The following is a 22,166-nucleotide window of genomic DNA, read 5'->3' on the forward strand; positions in this document are numbered from 1 at the left end:
CGTGTTTCAGAAGTGCTCACTGATTTTGGATGCCTCAACTATTTACCCTCAAATGTTTTGCTTATCTGTGAAAATTTGCTTTATGAAATTTTGCAGTCAGGCAATTTGCTTTCACTCCTGGATATACCTTATAATACATATTTTTTAACTTTTTTTGCTGCTTTCTGAAACTAAGCCATTTTGTCTTTCTCAGTTACAGGTCAGAAGTAAAAGCCAGGCAGGATGTGAAACCTGATATCCGGCAACCTCCATTTACAGACTACAGGCAGTCTTCAACTGACTACCGCCAGCCTCCCCTGGACTACAGGCATCCTCCTGTGATGGATTACCAGCAGCCACCACCTCTCGACTACAGGCAGCCACCCTTGATGGATTACAGGCAACACTCACCCGACACCCGGCAGTACCCCCTGTCAGACTACAGACAGCCCCAGGTACAAACTGACATGCTGACAGCACTCCTCAACAGAAAGCATTACAGTTTGCAGGGGGAGATCATATATATTATTAAAGCAGCTGAAGTTACAGAAGAAAAGGCACCTTTATTGCTTTTACACTGAGTTACTGTTTCTCTGTAGAGGACATGAATCCAGAACCATTAACATTCACTAAGTACTTTGTGATCTGTCAAATAACACTGCATTTATAATCGTGTGACTACAATCTTAAATAAATGCTATTTTTGAGGTACTGGAGAGTTAAAATCAAAGTTCTAAAATAAGCTTCCCTTGCATCAGCAGAAGTACTTAGGTGAGATGGGATTTCTACAGCATTGTTGAAAATAAAGGTTTTATCAAATCTAGATAAATAAGAAAATACAAGCGAATCCTGCCTGATAAAATTTAGTTTTGTGTAGGTAATAGTTTGGATGAGGATAAACTACCTTGTATAATGAATTTTTTTGACATCAGGCATGATCTCACAAATTCAAAGAAATAAACCTTGGATGAACAGTTATGTTACCGTGGAAAAGATTTTGCTGATGACAAATATTTACTGACAGTTGAGAATGTTTGAAGATCAAGCTTAATGTTCAGACTTTGAAAAGAAAAATTCCACTTTTTTCTTACATAACTGCAAAGGAAAAAGTCAAGAAATATATTAAATAACACAGCATAAATGTCTGGACACTGTATGCTGAAACCATATAGAGATGCTATTTTTGTGTCCATATTTTCAAGGCAGATACATAAACTCTTTTAATGAAAATATCCAAATTCTTAAACGTGATACAGAGATACTTCTGACAAGTTTATTCATTTCAGTGTCTAAAAAGCAAGTGTCTGTCCCCATATCTTATAGGATTATAAGACACTTCTTAGTATCTAGAGGTGCCTTAGCTTCCCATTTCTCACAATCCCATTTAATTTTTTAACCACTGGTGTATACAACTCAAGCTTGCTCCTGTTTTCATCCTTCTCCCCATGGCTTTTGTACTTCTGGCTGCCAATGGATCAGAAGCAACAAAGCAAGTTCCTTCCTGGACCCCTCTGTGGTGCTGGTAGTTAGGGTCCACCAAGGAAAACCTGGAAAGATGAATCTCAGTCCCTGTAGGATGTGGAAAGGCTGGAGTTCAAACCTCCCACTTCCCACCTCCTCCTCAAAGCACATGTTTTAGCTGAAATGAGGAGAGTTGCTGCACTTGGCTGCACATGGCCTCCATGCAGTCCAGCTTGCTGACCAGGTTGCATTCTGCTGGGAATTTAGGAGGTGTGTCTCCTGCTAATTTTTAGGTTATGATGGTGTTGTACAGGAACTGTCTGCTGCCCCACTTGCTAAATCAGCACTCTGCATAGATTTAAAGCCTTGCACTTGGGTACCATGAATGTGTTGAAGGGGAATATGGAAGCCATCCAGAGAACTTTTGGTACCAGGCAACTGCTGGATGATGTCTTTCAGGATAGTTTAGACTTAGGCATTTACATATTGATTGTTAAAGTTTGCTTTTAATGGCCAAAATAGATGCTCTTATTCTCATCTATTCTGACAGTGCAGAAACATAATTTGAAAGTGAATTTTCTTATATTAATTGGATAGATGCATATTTGAAAACATGAATTTTAAAGTTTTCTTGAATGCATATTATGCTATTTATAGTTAATTGACTTTCATTTTGTATTTTTCTATATAGGACTTTGATTATTTCACTGTTGATTTGGAGAAGGGAGCCAAAGGTTTTGGGTTTAGTATTCGAGGAGGAAGGGAGTACAAAATGGATTTGTTTGTGCTGAGATTAGCAGAAGATGGACCAGCAATAAGAAATGGAAGGATGAGGGTAAGTAAAATACATTGTAACAATTTTTGTCAACTTTAACTGATATATTTGGTGATGAGATCAAAGAGAAAACAGGTGTGGTTTTTTTGTTGTTTGTTTTTTTTCTGATTGTGTTTTAAAGAACCAATACCAATTGATATAATTCAACCTCAAATTGATATAATTCAATTGATATAATTCAATTGATATAATTGATATAATTCAACCTTGTTTGTAGGAATCAATTTTCACTATTTGGCTGCATAGGTCATAATGCATTTGAGTCCTGTAGTGGTAGAAGTAATAATAATACCATGTCTAAATATGAAATTTGATAAAAGCACACAAGGAAGAAATTCAGTTATTAATGTATATATATACATATACGTTCTACATAGGAAAAATGTCCTAAAAATAACTCATTAAGGGTTGTTGATACCCTGCAGAGTAGCGAGTACATGAAAACAAGACAAGGAAACCACAGGTGAAAAAGACTACCAAAAATCAAGACAAAAATATTTCTTTGTATATCTAACTAGTGTGACATTCTTAAACCAATATTTAGGTATAAAGACAGGCAAAGGAAATTGTGTTCTTTACAGTAATAATAACAGGTTTTGCAAATGCTGTCGTTATTAAATGGATTCTGTTTCTCAGTTCTAAAAATCTCTTCAAGTTTTACTTCATACTGAAAGAGCATTGACATCAATCTAAATACACAGTCTTTCTGTTTATAACTCAGTGGGGTTTTTTTTGTTGATTTTTTTATTAATCATTCTTAAATTGCCCACTTTGTAGAATTTTAGAATTCAGTTAGTGCTCAGTCATACCACGGAGTTCAAATCCGTGAGCGTCCAACTTGAAGCTTGCGTGGGGGATCAATGGCATAAGTAGTCCCCGTGAGGAGGAAACCAGGCAGGCAACTGGAAGCTGAGTATTTGTTGTGTGAAACGTAGGTAAATGCTGCAGCTAGAACTTTAGCTCAAGAATATCTTCTCTGGTGGGTGTTATTATTCTTTCCTTTACTGTAGTACCATCACAATCGATTGCTCCTAATAAAAAGCTTTAACCGAGCTGTATATTATCAGCCACAATGTGATTAAAGATGAGGAAAAAGTTGAGGATTTAATAAGCTCTGGAATCATGTATTTGGAAACATATGGCTAAGAAAATAGACCTTAAAGAACAATGCTTTTAGAGGGGTTCATGTCAAGTAATAACCTCTATCAGGAAAAAAAAAAAGAAAAAAAAAAAAGAAATCTAACATTAAAATTTCTGCATCATTTGCATAAACAAGTATCACAGAACAAAGTTAGACTATCCACCCAGTGAGTAGCCTAAATATGCAAATTTATATGCATATGTATATATGTGGTATATATTTTTGTATTATATACGTAGGGAAAGTACAATTTCATTAGGAAATGTCCTGTAACTTTTCATGAAAAAAATGTTAATTTATTTTCTAAAATAATGTTTAAAGCTTGTTGGTATAGCCACAGAGCATGGCCAATTATAATTTTGCCTAAGTAGCTGTAACTTGGAGTTTTATCTCCCCTTTAAAAGTACCATTCTTTGAAACCAGTTTTACCCTCCAGCTCTGTCATTGAATCTTGGGTTTTATTCTCCTGTTTAATAGCCATTTTAACCTGACAGTCACAAATGGGTTTGGAACTTGCAAGACTTTTATCTCCAGCGACCTGTAACTGATGGATGGCCAGAACTATCTCAAAAACAGCTTCTTTAGAACAAAAATAGAAAAATAAAAAGAATCATTTAATTGCTGAAAGGAACAGAGGACATAGGAAGAAGAGTAAATGAAGCAGATTTCAGTACTTGTATCTCCTTTCGTTTACATCTTCTGTCAATAATGCAGGTTTATTCCCATTTCTTGGCTGGGACAACCAGCCTGCTTGCTGCAGTTCTATTCCATTCTGTTTCACAGATGCATCTCTATAGGAAAATATGCAAAAATCTGTTCAGTCCTTCTCACTTCATATACCATCATCTTTAAAGATCACATTCTCTGATCCCAGACTTTCAGCACTGGAATAGTAAATGGTGCTTATGTGGTCAGATCTTATCAGGAATGTTTCCCGGTTAATAGTTCTTCTTATGGTCTACTTATCTCCATTAGTGTTTTGCTTCCTGTTTCCTGCTCCTTGAAAAGCCTTTCTTGATTTAGCTGAAGCCTTCCAGAAAAACATTAAGCAGATAACACAAGGTGCAGACCATACTTACAGAAAAAAAAAAAAAATTTAAAAAATAATTCAAATAACTCCACTATTATTTCTATTCACCAATAAAAGAAAATAAAAATTAAACCAGTTAACTTGTTGGGGAAAAAAAATAAAAGAGGATATAATGAAAGATGTTAAATGAAAATATGTATATGTAATTAGTAAATGTATTCGATGAATAACATTTTGTTGTCTGTCTAGTTATAAGCCAGCAAAAACCCCAATAAAGGCACATTCATATTGACATAAATCTCCTTCCTTACAGAAATAAATAAAAGAATATAAAGTACTTCATATTAATAAATCAACGTCTATAGTCATGGGTCTATAATTTTGTATTATTGAAGCAATGCAATGTCTAACTGAAGACAGCTCCAGATAGCCAAGTCAGAGTCTGTAGTTTGTACTCAGTGGGCACTGCAAAACCTTGGTGATGGGATGAGCCCCACAGCTGTATTCTGCTTGGACACATGCTAAAAAATGTGAAAGTCTCTCAGGACACATTTAAAAGATTCTGAGGTCTAAATACATCTCACAGTGCTATGCATTACAGATACAGAGAATAAATTTAAACTAAAATCTGAGATTATAGGAAGTCAGATGTAAATAAAGAACTGGTATGGAACTACCTCTTGTAAAAGGAAATAGAATAGGCACATTACTGAGGAAGGTAAGCATGAAAGGAATACAATATACCTACACTAGGAGCGAACAGAAATTGAACCAAATGGCAATGATGAAGATAGGAAGGAAAATAGACAATAGGAAGAAAGTGAAACCAAAATTGAAGCGTAGATGAGAGAACAGACATAGAATGAGTAGAGCAAGCATTGTAAGTGATGGGCTTCCACTGGCCCTGCCAGAACTGTCTGGCTCTGAAAAGATTAATGGAAGGGGGAAAAGGTTTCATAAAGTTTGTTATCCCTTCACTTTTTCCTTTCAGAAGTCCTGATCTTCCTTCCCCCTGAGAATGGCATGCCAGGCAGTTTGTGCTTTTATTGGAAAAAAATCCACTGAGGAACTCTCCATTTTAGTAATGCAAGATCTAAAGTAGTGTTTAATTGCCCTTTGTGACTGATGTAGCTTTCTATTTCAATTTTCTGCTGATTTGTTCTGGGAAGCTGAAAGGACTACTGAGTTGGTGTCATACAAAGTTCATCAGTCTTGCCTGCATACTGCTTTTCTACCCAAGGACCCCTTTCTGCCAGCCTAAATAGACACTGCAGTATGTCTTAAAATTTAATAAATTATTCCCTAAAAAGAATTTTTAAACTTTCACAGTCTTACTACCCTATTCTTAGTCCTGGTACTTTTGCATGCACTGAGTCTTTTATTTGAACTCATAGACTCTGGTTCTGCAGAAAGCCTAGGCATACATCCTCACTTAACTTGGATTCATCTGTCACAAGACATGGGAAGGAAATGTCCATCAAAGGATCTAGAAGTCTATTGTAAGAGTATCTTCACATGCCCTCTGCCTGCATAGTGGGTAAACTGTTCTCAGCCAGTGCTGGCGAGTCACAGCTATAACTGTGTAGCTGCATATAAACCCATATGTCAGGTCAAATACCATGCTTAACTTTGGCAGGATTTCACTGCAATTCATGGGTAAGATTAATGAAGGTTCCTTACAAATGACCTCTTTAGGGGGAAACCTGATCACTAAGCTGGAAGCTAATACAGATCGCTCTTAATTCTGTCAGCTGAGCAGACATCAAGTTACAATGGTTAATTCTGAAGCTTGCTGCAGCAACAGTTTACAGAACTTAAAAAATGCATGTTCACAAACAGCAAGATATCTTACAGCTTATAAGCACTGAAGAAAAGTTTCATTAGATATAAGGAAAAGAACGTACATGGAAAAGTGATTATCCAGAACTTTAAGTGGCAGATAGACTCTCTGGGACCTCTGAGTTCTACAGATTTATTTCCATCCACTTGTCTTCTTCAGGATGAGAGAACAGCAGAAATACAATACTCTGTCCATACAATGGCTAAAAGGAGAGAACAGGATGATATCTGCGCTCCATAATACAAGAATATATTAAAAGAACCAGGAGAAAAGTTTGGAGAATTATTAGTATCTTTGATGTCTTATATCCAGAACTGGCAGAGGTCTGTTGGGAAAAAAAATCTGAAACTAATTCGTGATGAGATCAATGATGGCAATGTTGGAAAACCAAACTGCAAATCTAGTCTCAGAGCAGGACAAGAATATGGCACACACACTCAGTAATTGTAATATCAAGTTGAATCTGTCACCAGAGATGAGAGACATAACACAGACAATGTGGAGCACAGTCCCTGCAGCCTTTGAAGATTCAGACTCTACTGGCAACAATTTTATAGGTCTATTTAGATAAAGCTCATGATAACTCATATTTTTCTTCTTATCTCACATTGAGGACAACGATCAGCTGAGCCCTGCCTGCAGATCTCTATCCCTTCCTGCCTTAGAGGTGGGGGACTACTAACATCTCTCAGGAGAATTGTTAAGGATGGTCGTAGTGTTTCTGAGACGTGAGATATGATCAACAGATCTCTTATTGCCTTGAATGGTATCTCTTGCAGCCAGCACGCTTATTGAAACCAGCTTCAAACAAAGAACATGTGGCTGAGGGCTGGAAAGATACAGAGTGTCTTGCACAATTGGGCTTATTGAATGTGAAATTCATGAAGACTGGGGACACAATGTGCTTTTTTATACACAATGTACATCTGTGTCATTTTGTCACTTTGTGAGTTACATCTTCTTTTTCACTTCTTACATGAAAGTCATACTTTTCATCTCTGACATTTCTGTATCATTTTCTTGTCAACTCATTTTTCTCAGTCCACGTACACCAGTTAGCCCTATCGCTAGCTTTCTCATATCTCCTACTACATTATTTTTCTCATTCTTTTGTAGATTGTTTTGAATATATTTGCAGAGCTGACTTCTGAAACACAGACACTGCAGAATTTTATATTTGTCGTGCTTTGCATTCCTTCTCTGAGTCTTCATTCCTTTTTCCTGTTTGTTGCTTGTCTGCTGCCTATACTTCTCTCTTTGTTTCATTTATACAGACTTGGAGCTAAAAACAGGCAAAAGGGAAAGGCTAATCCTACAGTATCAATTATGAGCTTCTGTGTTATTGTTGCATAGGAATTTGTGTGGCTTTGGTCTGTCCTAGCTTGCCAAGAGAGCACTGCAGTGAGAGCCACCCCATAATAGTAACCAACCCGTGCTGTGGACAGGTTCATGGCATTCTGCAGATTAGCACAGTCCGTGTATTTCATCCTTTCCCATGATAACAGAATTCACACCAACCTTATTCAAGAAACCTCATCCACCTACATTAAGAAATATTTCTAGCAAAAAGGAGAATTCAATATGCAAGAGCCAAGGACCCAAGCAAGCAAGTAGCTAAGAAGAAGCCTGTCTCTTATTTGTAAGGAAACAGAATTGAGGTTTCACATCATGGAAGGCATAAGCATTTCGTTTGAAACTGCTGTCAAAATCCATGTACAAACATTCAACAGTATTCAAAACTCACATTTCCCTCTCTGTAAGCATCCAAAATACAAGGTCAGGCAATTGCTTTTATTTTTTTTCTTCTGATGACATAGCTTTTGCATCCTTGTTTGCAACAAGAAGGACAGGGCACCTGTGAGACTCGTAGCCTGACATTAAAGCCCTTTCTTAAGCCATGGGAGATGTTAGCTTAAGTCCCCTTTGAAAAGCCTCAATACCACACTTCTAAACAGTAGAGTGTCAAATAAAAGTTAGCTATTGCTAACCACATTCCCCAGAAGACATTAATTAGGATTGAGACCAACTCTCCAGACTTCTCAAGGCAGTATGAAATACGCAAGCAGCTATCTATCCGGACTTTGGAAACTCTGTACGACAGTGGAGTTTAACAAGGGAGTACAAACCCATCTACTCAGAACAGGACACTCCTGAATGTCTCAAGTCAGGCATTCAGAGATTACTTGAGCTATTCTGGGTTCGCTGGGTAGACAGGCAGAGCTGAAATGCAGGCAAAGTTTAGAGCAGCTCCAGGTAATTATGTCCTAACAGTGTCTGGGAAGGCTTTTATACTGTGCAATGCAGAAGTTTTTTTTCTTACATGCTCATCATAGGATTTTTCCATTTTGGCTTTCTTGTCTGCTTGTTGTTACACACATTTAGCTTGGTGTTTGTCTAGTCACTATATCACTATATCCATTTTTAGCAGACCTTGATTTGTAGGTTTTTAACAATAAAAGTAATCTGTTTCCAACAATTAAGCTAGCATTCCCTATGAATGTAACACAGCTTCCACAGACACTTTTCAGCCTGTGTCATAATGTAATGCATCATCATTCTGTTTAAAAACTATCTTTACTAGCTGCTGTCTTGCATCTTAGAGAAGACAAAATCCAAGCTGAAATGGAAGGACTACTACATGTACTGTTTTGTGAGATTCCCATTCCACAGACAAACTTTTTACTAGCAACCACATGCAGTACCTGCAGCTTCACACACAGGTACTGCCTCCTAACCTTTGTGATTCCACACTCCACATATTACTGCTTCGTTTCTTCAGACCCTCCAGAAAAAAAAAAAAAAAAGTTTGTGTAGAGGATAGGGTTGTCTCAGCTTTTTCTTTTCCCATTGACAAAGGGAAGCACAGAGCATCTACAGGACTGTTTGTTTCCTGTCAGAAATGGCGCATTAAAAGCTCAAAAGGAAAAATGAATGACTTACTCTACAATAAATGGAAATCTTTAAGAGGATGTTGCTGTGCAGACCCCACAGCTTGCACTGGCTCTTCGCTGGTGGGAGCCTCACCTGGATTTCTCATTAATGAAGAGCTCAGTGTCTGTTTTAGATGTTCTGTCTTTGATTAGCCCCACATTGGAGGGTTATTTGATACAATCTCCAGTGGAATGCACCGGCAGTTGCAGCTTGTAAGTATGGTGAGCAAGAAGTAGCTCAGCTCAGCTTGATAGTGATTAGAACAAAAAGTATTAAAAATAGGAGCCAAGTAATTGTTGCACAGTAGATGTGACAACCAAGAAAGCTGCAGGAAGGAAATGGGAAGAAGGCAAAAATGGCTTGTTCAGTCATTGCTTTCTTACAAACATGTAGGGCAATCACAGTAACCAAAAATTAAACCAATGATTGGCTGATGTGATGCTTAATTTTTGCCATAACAAAGTTTGGAGTCTTATTTGGGATCAGAAAGAAAACTGAAGCCTTGGAGATAGAGTGCTGAGTGACTTCTGTGAATCTCCAGTTCTTATAAGGCAATGAGGTCCTATGTTCAGAATATTGGAGAAAAGTAGATATTGCTATTGGAAGACCTCTTGCAGGTTTATGGTAGTTACAGCAAGCATAAAGGTGAAAGGAGCCTAATAAACAGAAAGGTCTTCTCCAGGTGGTGCACTGAGAGCAGCACGGAGTCAGCTGCTGAGCACGTAGCATGAGTGAGGGCTTGAGAAGACTGTCAGAAACCATGCTGAAAAGTCACTAATATTTAGATGTTAAAAAATGGATGTTAGGCACACACATAAGGGACACAAGAATGCTCCTGGAGGATACAGTGCTCCACCAGCCTCTATTTTATTATAGTTTTATGCACATATCTGAAAGACAAATGCCTACAATGTGATTCATGTCAGTTAAGTAGCCAATCTTTCCTACGTAAGTAGCACTTACCCTTAAATCCTGCGGCATACCTGGCTTACTTTAAGCTGTAATATAAATCTTACCTTCATAGTAAGCATTCAGTGAATGTCAACACTGTCATTACAGCGGAACATAAAGACAAAGATATTCTTTGTCCCATCCATTTATTCTGTGATTTGTGATCCATCTGAACAGTACGGTAAGATGTTTAGCTATGCTTTACCACCGAATTGCATGTCCCTTTGGGGTAATCTCATTCATGTGCCAATTCCCTACTACATACCTCACTGTCCAACCTCACTTGTAGAGAGAGTGGGTGTGATTGATCTGATCTCTGGGAATTCAACTGGAATACTCGAGCATATGAGCTCTATGTCAGCCTGTGGTAAGAGGAGCTGCATGCCAGGTTAGTATAGTTGGCAGAACTCAAGGAAGAATATATTGACACATAGACATAAAGCAGATCAACATTCTTGTGTCTACAACAAAGAAATGCAAAATGAGGTCCTGAGAGATGCTGAATATATTTTGATAGCATAAAAGCATAATGAATCAGGGCTGGATTAACTGTAGGTGAGCTATTATTCAGTATTTCTCTAAAAAGCTGTGTTGTTGGTTTTTTTTAGAATTTGTTTGCAGAAAGATAAGGAGAAAGAATACACCTCTCATACATGTAATTAACATCATACTCTCAAAAATGTTCTCAATCTGATGAATTCAAAGCATCTGTGTAAATCCATGCCTAATAGAAAAGTCCTTCAAGCCACCTATGAAAAAGAACAAGTTAATAATCTTGCTTAAAATGGTTTAGTATGAAGTTTTATGAATAAAATACTTAGTTGGCAGACAGGCACCATATTTAAATCTATATTTTATGGAATATTTATAAGGGTTTCCAGGTCAAAAAAAAATTTAATTAGCTGTAAATTCAAAAATTAAGAGTCCAGAGTGCTAGGGAAAAAACGGAGAAACCAAATTATGTGCTCTGACACCTGAAACATTTTGTCCAGCCACAGGCATAACAGAGGCAGCCTCTCTTCTGTGTTTTCCCAAGCTGCCACAAATCAGAACTGGAAGAGGTCACCTGTGAAGGTAAAAGGATACAAATATTAGATCCATTGCTACAGCCAACCATCCAACCCAGAATCCTCACTCCAAGGTCAAGCACATGAGGCTTAGGAAGGGAAATATAGAACACGTATGAAATGATTCTTCACCTGCTATAACAACATCCAAACCTCCAGCAGTCACCATTTTACAGATTTTTTTCATGCTGGAATTTTCATGTTTAGGATCTAGAATTACTTTTAATGATTTATTTGAATGTGCTTATGCTTTTGAAATTCCTGATATACTATATCAATGAGTTTCAAAAATGAATGTTTACATTATTATCAAAAAATATTAATAATCATAGATACAGCATAGTAATATTATAATTGCTTCCTCATTCTCCATATTTTCCCTTATTCTGTTGACCAACATCATATCCACCTTTTTCCGGCCAATGTTTAGCAATCTATTTCATCTTGCCCCACAAGGGAGCTCTTCTTCACCGTTGACCATCCTCATTGGCCTCCTCTGAACTATTTATCAGTCTATCACATTCTTCTGGAGGTGAAAGCACTAGAAAAACCTGCAGTTTTTAAAGATATTGGTGCTCCTCAATGACTTAATGATGGTTTCTCCTTTATTCCGTATTCTTTCTCTAATGGTTAACATTCTGTTTGCTTTCTTGACTGGGCTGACATTTCAGAGACTAACCATAAAGAATGTAAGATCTTTCTCTTCAGGGGTAATGGTTGATTTAGAGTGATTGTGTGTGTAATTTTCCACATGTACTTCACTTAGCACTTAGCACTACTGAATTTCACCTGCTGCTTTAACACACAGTATTGTGCTATTTTTCCACAGCTTTTAACATTACATTTAGATTTGACAATCCTGCATGGTATTATGTTGCCTGCAAATCTTATCACACAATCTTCAGCCTCTTCACCATGCCACTTACAAATATGCTGAGCAGAATAATCACTATGGTAAGGTCTTTTGATTGTGAAAATTGACCACTTATTTCCAGCTTTTTTTTTTTCCCCTTGAATTTAATCTCTTACCTAGAAGACCCTATTCTTTCTCCCATCACAGCAGAGCCTTTACTGAAGAGTTTGCTGTTAGAAGCTTTCTGAAAATGTCAGTGTACTAACCAGATCTCATTTATCTACATAGTCATTGACACCTTCAGTGGCCAGCAATAGGCCTGTGAGGAATGGCTTCCCTCTACAAAAGGCACACTGATCCTTCCCCCGTATATCATAATTATCCATGTGCCAGCTAACCTTCACCTTCTGTATTGCTTCCATCCGTCTGCTGGAATGAATGTGAGACACAGTTGGTCACTTTCCAGGACTGTCTTTTAGGACTGGTGTCACACTTGCCACTTCCCATTCCTCTGCTACCAAGCCATTTACCGAAGCAGGCAGCAGATTACATCCTGTAGCTACTAGTTCAGCAGCTTCATATCCAAATTCCTTCAGTCATGGATGAGTGCCATCTACTTCTGGTGGTTTCTTCCTATTCGCTTCATCAATTTGTTCTACAGTCTTCCCACTGGCACTGCTGTTGGAGCCAGTTCCTCATTCTCACCCCTCTGCTGAGCAGGCCCTTTGCAGGGTTTTGGCTGCCCTCCCCTTCGGTCAACATCAATGCAAAGAATTCACCTAATCTTTTTCCTGTGGTCTTTTCTATCTTGCTATCTTTTGAGATCTTGGTTCTCTGACAGGCTCCACACTTCTGGTATGTATGAAAGTACATTCTTAGCTCTTATGTTTTATCAATCACCTCCTCAAAATCTTTCTGTGGCTTATGTTCAACTTGTCAGAGTTTATGTTCTTTTCTGTTTTCCTGTTTGGATACAACTTTGGATGGAGCATTCTCCATGAACACTTATGCCTAGGCTTCTGTATAGGATCTTTAAAATCTGCTTGTCAAATCTTGGGTTCACTTTGCATTTGCTTAATGGGACGGGCTGAGTCCGTCAAGAATATATCAGAAACTTTTATTTTTCCTTTTTTACAGTCTCTACTGATTCCCATCCATGATTGCAGTGGTGAAATAGCTATTAACATTACATTATTCTACACTGAGCCATCCTAGCTCTATTTAAAAATGTACTGGTATATGCTTTTCTCTAGTAAGTTAATGAATTTTCCTTTTATCTTTGACATCTTTAATTCACATATACATGGATTATTTTGCAGCAATGCTGCCGAAGGCTTCAGGTGTTCTAGAGTACCGTAAGTCCCCTTAGTTGCCCACCACTGCAAATGTTATTTTCGTTCATGGACTCCCCATTGTGCACAGACATGGGGTTATGCATTTTCCAGTTTCCAAGTTCTCTTTCAGTAATAAAATTCTAAATTTCTCCCTCTCTCAGAAAAAGGTGAAGAGGAGGCTTCCCTGCTCAAACAGCTGGATGGCCATCAAAGAGAAGAGTTTGTGACTCGATACCTTCATAGGTGGTTGCTTCAAATAGTGCAAGGCACACAGCCTTGTAATTCCTAAAAAGAGAAATGTTGTTTCTCTTACCAAGACATCCAAGCCACACGCACCTATAATACACTTGAGGAAGTCCAAGACTAGAAATACACCAGGCTATACATTACATGTGGCAGTACAAATTCTCTGCCGTGAGGAAATTTGCACAGCAGATACCCAGCCTGTGCCTAACTCCAGGCAATGATATCAGGGCTTGACATCACTTGGAAATTCACCAAAATAGATGTTCTGGAGTTGCTATGTTGTTCAGTTTCCAAGTACAGACAATCTCTTAGCTTTTTGGACTCATTAACAATAACAACAGCAACAAATAATATGAAAAAAAAAAGTTCAGTTATAAAAATAGAATGCCCATATAAGAAGGAATTAAGTGTAATTAGGCTCTTTTCCTCAGGTTTAATTAGAAAATGCATTAATAAAATGACAGATAGCAATGCCCTCTGCACAAATCATTTGAGGTTGCTTTTATCATTAGATTTCCTCGTTTAACATAGAATGAAAATGTGCATATGCAATTAATTTCATTTTGTGCAACAGGGAACTATACACCTGCTTAGAGACAGTTTCTTACAAGCTGGAAGAAGCAAATGTACACAAGGCTATCGCAAGTGGTTTAGAAGTATGTTTGAACAAGGAAAGGCTTTTATTACAGTAAAGCTATATATGTTTCCTTCTGATTTTGTCTACTTCTCAAATTTTGTTTGTATGTGCTGATTGGCTTTTTTTTAAACAAGACAGGTAATAATTACTATGAAATATGGCCAGAACAAAGACTCTGCAGCAAAACTCACATGTAATAGCAGCTCTTTATTCTAATGATTCAGAGAAGCTTTACAATTTTCTTTCTAATTAACCTATCAATAGTGATGTCACTTAAACACTCCTTAGGAATATTATCTTCTCATTATTGCCAGAAAACATGCTGCCCAATTTTGTAGCTCAGTTGTTCTTATGCATGGATGGAGAGTCTGAATTAACCTGAACTGAAACAGATTTTGTTAAGAGACATTTCCCATACACACAAACTACTTTCATAAATACATTTAAATTGTTAATATTCAACTTTAAAAGCATTAAGCAGAGGGAAGCATTCAGTGTTTACTTTGTGCTTGGACACTGTAAGAGTGTAAGGGAAGCATTCTTCTTATCGAATGCCATCGGGTCAGGAGGAGCACTGGTAGATGTGGGTAGGCATTTATATCAAAGGGAACGAAAATTCAGCCAGGGCCATGTTTGGTAGGAAGAAAGAAGCACAATGAGAAATTAATGTGTGCAAAAGTTGCCAGATTCATAGCTGGAAAGAGCGTGTTTCTTCATAATAAACACATCTCAAGCAACAGACATGCATGCCTCCCCAGCCAACTTGCCAGCCTTCAGCTGGTGGGAACATCTGATCGCTCAGGCTTTGTCATCTCTGCTGAAGACTGCCAGGAAGGTCACAAATCAAAACTGATACCATTTTTAAGGGGGTGCCACAGGGCCTGCCGGTTGGGAGCAGAAAGGGATCCGTTGTCTGGTTTGCATGCCTGGCCACCAAACCGCCATCAGCCTGCATTATTACAGCTCCACACACAGACCCCATGCAACAACACCTTCAAGTTAACGTTTATTCTAGACAGCCAAAGGCAGTCTGTGGCTTTGTGAGATTAAAATATTGGGTTTCAAGTGCTGCACTCTCAAACCTTTCCTGTGCTGTTTGTGCATATAAAACTTGGTGATTAGGATGCACGCATCCTCTCAGGCTGTCGTGAAAAAATTGCACCTGAATGGTGTGGGAGTTGAAGGTGTAATTTTAGGGATGGCTAACTCCACAGACTTTTGGAACTATTTTTTATGTTAATTTCTTGACAAAAAAAAAATGAAATCTGTAAGTGCGAAGTGACAGAGAAACCAAATACCATGCAAAATGATGATGTTGCGACATTGAAGCTTATCTTTTGGAATATTCTGGTGTCTCATGTGAAAAGCTTTATATCTCCACAAAAGGCAGCTTGCTGAAATGACTCTTATAAATAAGGAACTGATATTCAAATGTGTCACTTTCCATGAAAGGAGCTAATGCCACAGGGTCATACCCAATAAAGGATTCAGACAGTCAAAGCTTGATGCTACAACACCTGTTAGGTGGCTGGTGTCCCATTAGATGTGGAAGGAAGATAAAATGTGTCAGAATGATATACAAGCAATCTGCAAGAAAAGTGTAAAAGGTAACAAGGTAACATAAATATATTAAAATAAATATGAAGAGAAGGAAAGTACAGGTCCATCACTCACTGAGAATGTGGAGGAGGCTGAAATATTCAGTGCTTTCTTTGTATCAATCTTCGTTGAGATATTCAGAAGGACCATTTTCTGAACAGTACACCAATTTCAACAAAAAGAAATGGGTAGAGATGAGATTAAGGAGAAAACTGCTTAAAGAATTTTAAGATTCAAGTCAGCTGAACTTGTTGATGTTCACATATGCTCAATGATTTAGAGAAAGTAATTTCTAGACTATTAGTAACAATCTCCAAGAACTCGTGGAGGACAAGAAAGTTGGTAGCAGACTAGAGAAAAGCAAACACATCCCTTGCTTTTAAAATACATTAACAGACTAAAATTCCTTTAACTTTCATTCTCAGAAATAATCCGTGGCAAGTTATCAAAAAGTTGAAAAAAATAACCTATAAGTTGTGTAAAACAAACCTTGTCATATCAGTCTAGTTTTCTTTTTTATTTTCATTTTTATTTCTTTGTGCAAAAATGGGATAGAGAAGGTATGAGGCATCTTCCTTTCACCTTTCAAAAGTACCTTGTAGGAAATTCACAGTCAGGATGGGGAAATAATGACTCTCAAAGGATGTTCTGAATGCTTTGTTCCTGAAGTAGGATTACAAGTGTGAAATTACAAGTGTGGTTCTGAAGAGTCTGTGATGAAACCAGCTCATTTCAATAATTTCATCAATAACTGGAGACTTATTGGTAAATAGTAACATTTCTTAATGCCAAGAGGTTATTAGTCTTAGAAGGCTTTGAGGAACTGACTTAGATTTCAAAATGAACTTTTCATACTGAAGCACTCAATGTGATAAAATTCACTGAAGTACACTGTGTTTCTTTAAGGGTAGCAAAATTAGATGTGCAATTTAAAATAGGGGATAACTGTCTAGATAAGACTGCAGGGTATAGACTTGGAATCATAGAATCATAGAATCACAGAATGGTTTGGGTTGGAATGGACCTTAAAGACCACCCAGTTCCAACCCCCTGCCATGGGCAGGGACACCTCCCACCAGACCAGGTTTCCCCAAAGTCCCATCCAGCCTGGCCTTGAACACCTCCAGGGATGGGGCATCCACAGCTTCTCTAGGCAGCCTGTGCCAGGGCCTCACCACCCTCAGAGTAAAGAGTCCAGGCCAATCGTGAGTCACAAATTTGATGTGCTACAAACTTGCAAAAATCTTATTCTGGGAGCATTATTAACAAGAGTGTTTCTCCCATAGGGAAGAATTTTATCATTTTGATCAGTTTTGTCTACCCCCTAGTTTAATATTATCTACAGTTTGGAGACTGTGTACAGACTTGGAAGTACCCAGAAGAGAATTACCAAGAAAAGGTCATGTGTGGCATAAAACAACAGGAACCAACCTCTGATCCTGAAAAGAGAGTAATGAGGATATGCTGTAAGAGGAACTGGGTTCTTTCTGGCCTGCTTATCCTCACTTAGCCTTACCTCTGGCCTCACCTTGGTACAACTTCAATATGTGGGTATACCTGAGCTCCTCTTCAACAATCACTGGGTTTTAAAAAGGCAGAAATAGCCCCAGCACAAAATTCCAGGTCTTTCCCTCTCTCAGTGAATGATCTACACTAGCAGCATCTGTCAATGTTTGTTAAAGCAAACATTTGCTTTAAGACAAGGTTTTGCTTTCTGAAAATAGCTGCCTGAGCAGAGAGAGAGAGACAGCCTCCTGTATCAAACATCACAGGGCTGGGGGAAGGCAGAGAGGTTTTAAATGTTAACTGGGAAAAAAAAAATAGAAAAAAAAAAGCGAATAAGAACCCACACCTTATTAGACACATGGGAAACCAATTCTCAGTCAAGGTTTTCTCTTTTGTATGAATTCCCCAGATAGGGGGAAGTCTAACTGAAGCTTTTCTCAGGGCAAGAGTGTTCATAACATTTCTCTTCTGTGTTGTTTTTCTTATCTAATCAGAACTAGGTTTGTGCTGCACAGGCAGTATAATTCAGTTACACATCAGTCAGGCACAAGACACAAATGCATGGAAAACAATTAACCCACTGCTCCTGCCACTATTTATTCTCACTCTGGTCTCAAATCTTGTAATGGAAATTTCAGAGTACCTAATTTTTACATACTTGTTTCTCTCCCCTCCTTCAGTCACATAACCGGAATGCTAGGCTTTAATATATTTTTTTAAGCTTTCCAAGGTTATTTGCACATATGATTTTATATTAAAAAGGGGGAACTATCAAATCAGCTACTTGCTGACTATAAAGAAAAAAAAATCTACTGAAATACAGAAAAGGTTACACTAATACAGGATAGTTCCTGTATATTGACCAATGAGAACAGAATAAAGGCAAACAGCAAGGGAAAATGTGGCATTAACTTAACCTTTTTACATATTAAACTGTATTAAAATCTCCTCCTGTCTTTCTGCTCAGGAGTGTAGAAGATTTTATTTGAAGGACTGTGCGTGCACTGAACAGCTTTCATCATTACTCATTTTAAAGGCTATATATCAAGGAGTGTCAAAAACACCTCCTTCATTTGATCTAATCTGGCACTTCTTCTCTCAAAACATGCTAACAAGATCATTTTAAATACCTTCTGCAAAACATGGTATATCCAGGCAACATGGCACAAAAAGGAGCTATCTTTAAGCCTTTGCAAAATCTGACTTGACTTTTATAGGATTTCTATGAGGATTTAATTGTTTCATGACATTTAGAAGCAGGTTTTCCCAAACTGGTGGAATTTTGGCCGTGTTTGGCCTTACTAACATCATTGCGGGAAGAGTACAATAAATCCATCTTTCGTGTTTGTGCTGCAGAAGTGGCAAGAGGGATTTTCTGGTTTTGTTTTGAGTGTGTGCAGCAGCTACATCCTACCAGTGCGGCAGAAGTCAGGGTGACACAAACAGACCTGCATGGCCAAACCCAGTGGAGATTACTGCATGATCCAAAGAGCACCTCTGCTGCATGTCACATTGGCCTGGATGTCATGAGAAGAAGTGTCTACAAACCTGTACTGCATGCTACATCCATGTCCATTCCTCCTAAAGGAGACAATCCTCTAAGAAAGAAATTTGCGCTGCAGAAATAAGGCCTTTTGACACTAAATAATCCTGATTTTTTTTCCTCCACTGCTCAGCCTACAGAAAATAAAGAGCACGATAGCAAGGCTCAGAGGTTTTATTCGGATCAATGACTTTTTAGTTAAATAAAGTACTGAAAGAGATTATGTACAGTATCCTGGGAGAGTTCTTAAAATAGGCTGCAACTCCTATTGACAAGGTACGAATTCTTATAGAGAAACACTGCCATAGTGCTTTTAGTAACATCCTTTCTGTCTCTGAACAAAAGTAGGGAATAGATGACTTCTTGACATCCCTTCCAGTTTTCTTTGATGCTAGGAGTCTTGTTGACATTTCATATTATGCACATTTATTTGGTAAATACTATATTTCAGACTCAGGAAGGAAGGAAAGCCTCTGGAGGATTACGCTTTCAGTTGACAGAAATACAGTAGTAGCAAAGAAAGCATATAAAACAGAAAACATTTCAATGTCCAAGGCCAGCAAAGAGCTGGTTTTGTCAGGAGAGGCTTGTAAGAGGAAAGGGAAGTACCCATCATCTTGAAAACTGTATAGCCTCTTTAAAACCCTCTCTCAGATGCGTGCAGCATCGCTCTTTTAGTGAGTTGGATCTGCACAGCTCCCCACGGTGAGGAGGCTGTAGATGCAGACCAAGGCAGGTGCGATCCCGCCGAGCAGATGTGCTCTCGTGACACTGATAAATGAGTTTGCTGAGCCCACCCAGCTGAGACCCTCGAGCAGCTCTTGGATGCACGTCACCTGGACCCACACTTCTGCCACCACCAGGGTCTTCATGCGAGTCAACAGGGCTTGGAGGCATCTGCAGTGCAGCTGCAAAACCTTCATTCCAAAGGCTGTGGTGCTGCGAATGCTGGGCTGGAGTGTCACCTCGCCGTGCTGCTCACTGAACCGTCTCACAAAACAAGTATGTGGCCGTGGTGCTGCACTACCAAGCAAGCTGTACAGCTGCTGCTTGCTCCACGTGCTGCCTGCTGTGCTGACCACGCAGAGTGGAAAGCAAGCACTCCCCTATTCAATGAGGGGATTTCTAGCAACCAAAGCCAGTTCTTCTCACTGAGCAGAGCAGAGGCAAAACATCCCAGCTGGATGCAAGGTGGGGAAGGAGATCAGGGTGGAAGATAGACGCATACATCAGTGCCCTGCTTCACAGCCAGAGAAATAGAGGCAGAGAAGTACTAATGAGGTTAACTGACTGCAAAGCCAGCAGGGAAGTCAGTGGCAGAAATCTGTAATCAGAGCTGTGGGGACTGCTGCTCTGAATGAACATCCCAGCAAAAACCACCTGTGGGTAAATAGTTCAAAACGTGCTCCTGAGAATCCAGAAAATGTGCAGTGGCAGCCACAGCAGCTTACCTTTCCTTCTTTCGTAGCTTGCTTCATAATAACTCGAAATCTGGTGTGAAACTTTGCTACCAAGATTTGGATAGTCTAATGGCAGATCTCAGTATTTGCACGCTGACCCTCTCTTTTCTCTATGAAAACAGCCAGTTACATGCAGCAAGTCTTCTCAGGCCAGCACAACACTGCAAGCTGAAGTGTAGCATGGGTAGCATGTTTCCAGTGATTCCAACATATCAAGTGGTTCAAAAAACCTCTTACCTATACAAGACACAATACAGGTTATAACCACGTTACACTGATTTCAGCAGAAGATGAGCAGCATTTGATACACCCCATTCAGAATCCATCTCAGAGGTTATTTAATCTGCCAGTGATATCCCTCAGACAGACAGGAACAAATTTGCCTTGATGTGTCTGTCTGTCATTCAAGTAATCTGTGATCCATTGAATATGTCTCTTTCTGAAATGCTCATTTTCCTGCAATTCTGTCTGACTCAATGTTCTTCTTACCTGACAGGTAGGAGATCAAATAATTGAAATCAATGGAGAAAGCACAAGGGACATGACACATGCCAGAGCAATAGAGCTAATCAAGTCTGGTGGCAGGAGAGTGCGACTGTTGTTGAAACGTGGAACAGGCCAGGTCCCTGAATATGGTGGGTTTTCATCTTTACATATTTCTATGTGCATGCACCTATATAAATTTGCTTTGGTGTTAAGTAGCAGTTGCAGACTGATATATTGTCATGTGCTGGGGCACATTAAGTATGGACTTAAGTACTTACCCAAGTACAGGTGGAGTTATTCACATTTAAGTGCTTTCTTGGCGCAAGGCCCTATATGCGTATATCACTGTCCTCTGCTGCCCTCCTGACACAGGCAATGGCTTAGAAGATGTGCATTGGAGGAAGCACTTTGAACTCTTTAGGGGACATCTCTGAGTGTGCTGGGAGTTGCTGATTTGCCTTTAAGCTGTCCTTTCCTTCCTCTATTGGTACTTCTCTGAACATTTTGAATCACAGCAGCTCAGATTTAAACTCAAAGCATTAAAAAGAATATGCTTCCTTGATAACCTCACCCACAGTATTATCTCTGACAATATACAGAGATGATCAAGTAGAAGTTAACTCTCAATAGAAAAGGAGACTGCTCAACATGGTCAGAAAGCAAGATCCATTCTTCTCACATTTTGTTTCTGGGACTTTTTCAAATATCTCAGACTGTGAGTCATTTAGATAGTATAAGATCTTATTTCACTACTGAAATGACAAGAAATAAAAATAAATTATCCAAAGATCATTCAAAGACAAAAAAAAAATCACTTTTTGAATGGAAATCAAGTCTTACAGGTCTTTAAAATACAGCGTGACAGTGTCATATATTTACATAAGTTCTATGATGTCCAAAACTGAGCCTTAAATATCTCAGCAAAAGGTTTGGTTTTTGTTTTTGTAAATGATCGTTCCTTAACTTCCTTATGCTAGAACATACAAATTCCTTTAAATTTTTCTAATGTTCTGTTTGAAGTTCCGACATATTAAATATCCTATTAAAATCAGTAATTGCAGTACATATGAAAATGCAAAGTAATACTTAGGCTTAAATGTAGGTTCAAGTCAGCCTTTGCTATCAACACAAATTCAATACCTCTATTGGAGACATTAAAGTCAGTTCCAGTGAAAGCCAGTGCTTTGCCAGCTGTCAGTCTATGTAGTAATTGTACCATTTTCCCCTCTGAACTAGAGACAATCCTGTAGCTGAGGCAATACTTGGC

General features: G+C 38.6%; 1 protein-coding gene across 3 annotated transcripts in view; it reads left to right on the forward strand.

Moving 5' to 3' along the window:
* MAGI2 (membrane associated guanylate kinase, WW and PDZ domain containing 2) overlaps window positions 1–22,166 on the forward strand; it is a 776,112-nt gene that overhangs the window by 731,507 nt on the left and 22,439 nt on the right. For all 3 annotated transcript variants that reach the window (XM_035549439.2, XM_050708167.1, XM_050708168.1), the window contains 3 exons: window positions 194–434; window positions 2,132–2,275; window positions 20,910–21,048. In XM_035549439.2, the coding sequence (XP_035405332.1) occupies window positions 194–434; window positions 2,132–2,275; window positions 20,910–21,048 (524 nt within the window). The remainder of the gene's footprint in view (window positions 1–193; window positions 435–2,131; window positions 2,276–20,909; window positions 21,049–22,166) is intronic.

This window comes from Cygnus atratus, chromosome 1 (assembly GCF_013377495.2).
Source record: "Cygnus atratus isolate AKBS03 ecotype Queensland, Australia chromosome 1, CAtr_DNAZoo_HiC_assembly, whole genome shotgun sequence".
NCBI lineage: Eukaryota > Metazoa > Chordata > Aves > Anseriformes > Anatidae > Cygnus > Cygnus atratus.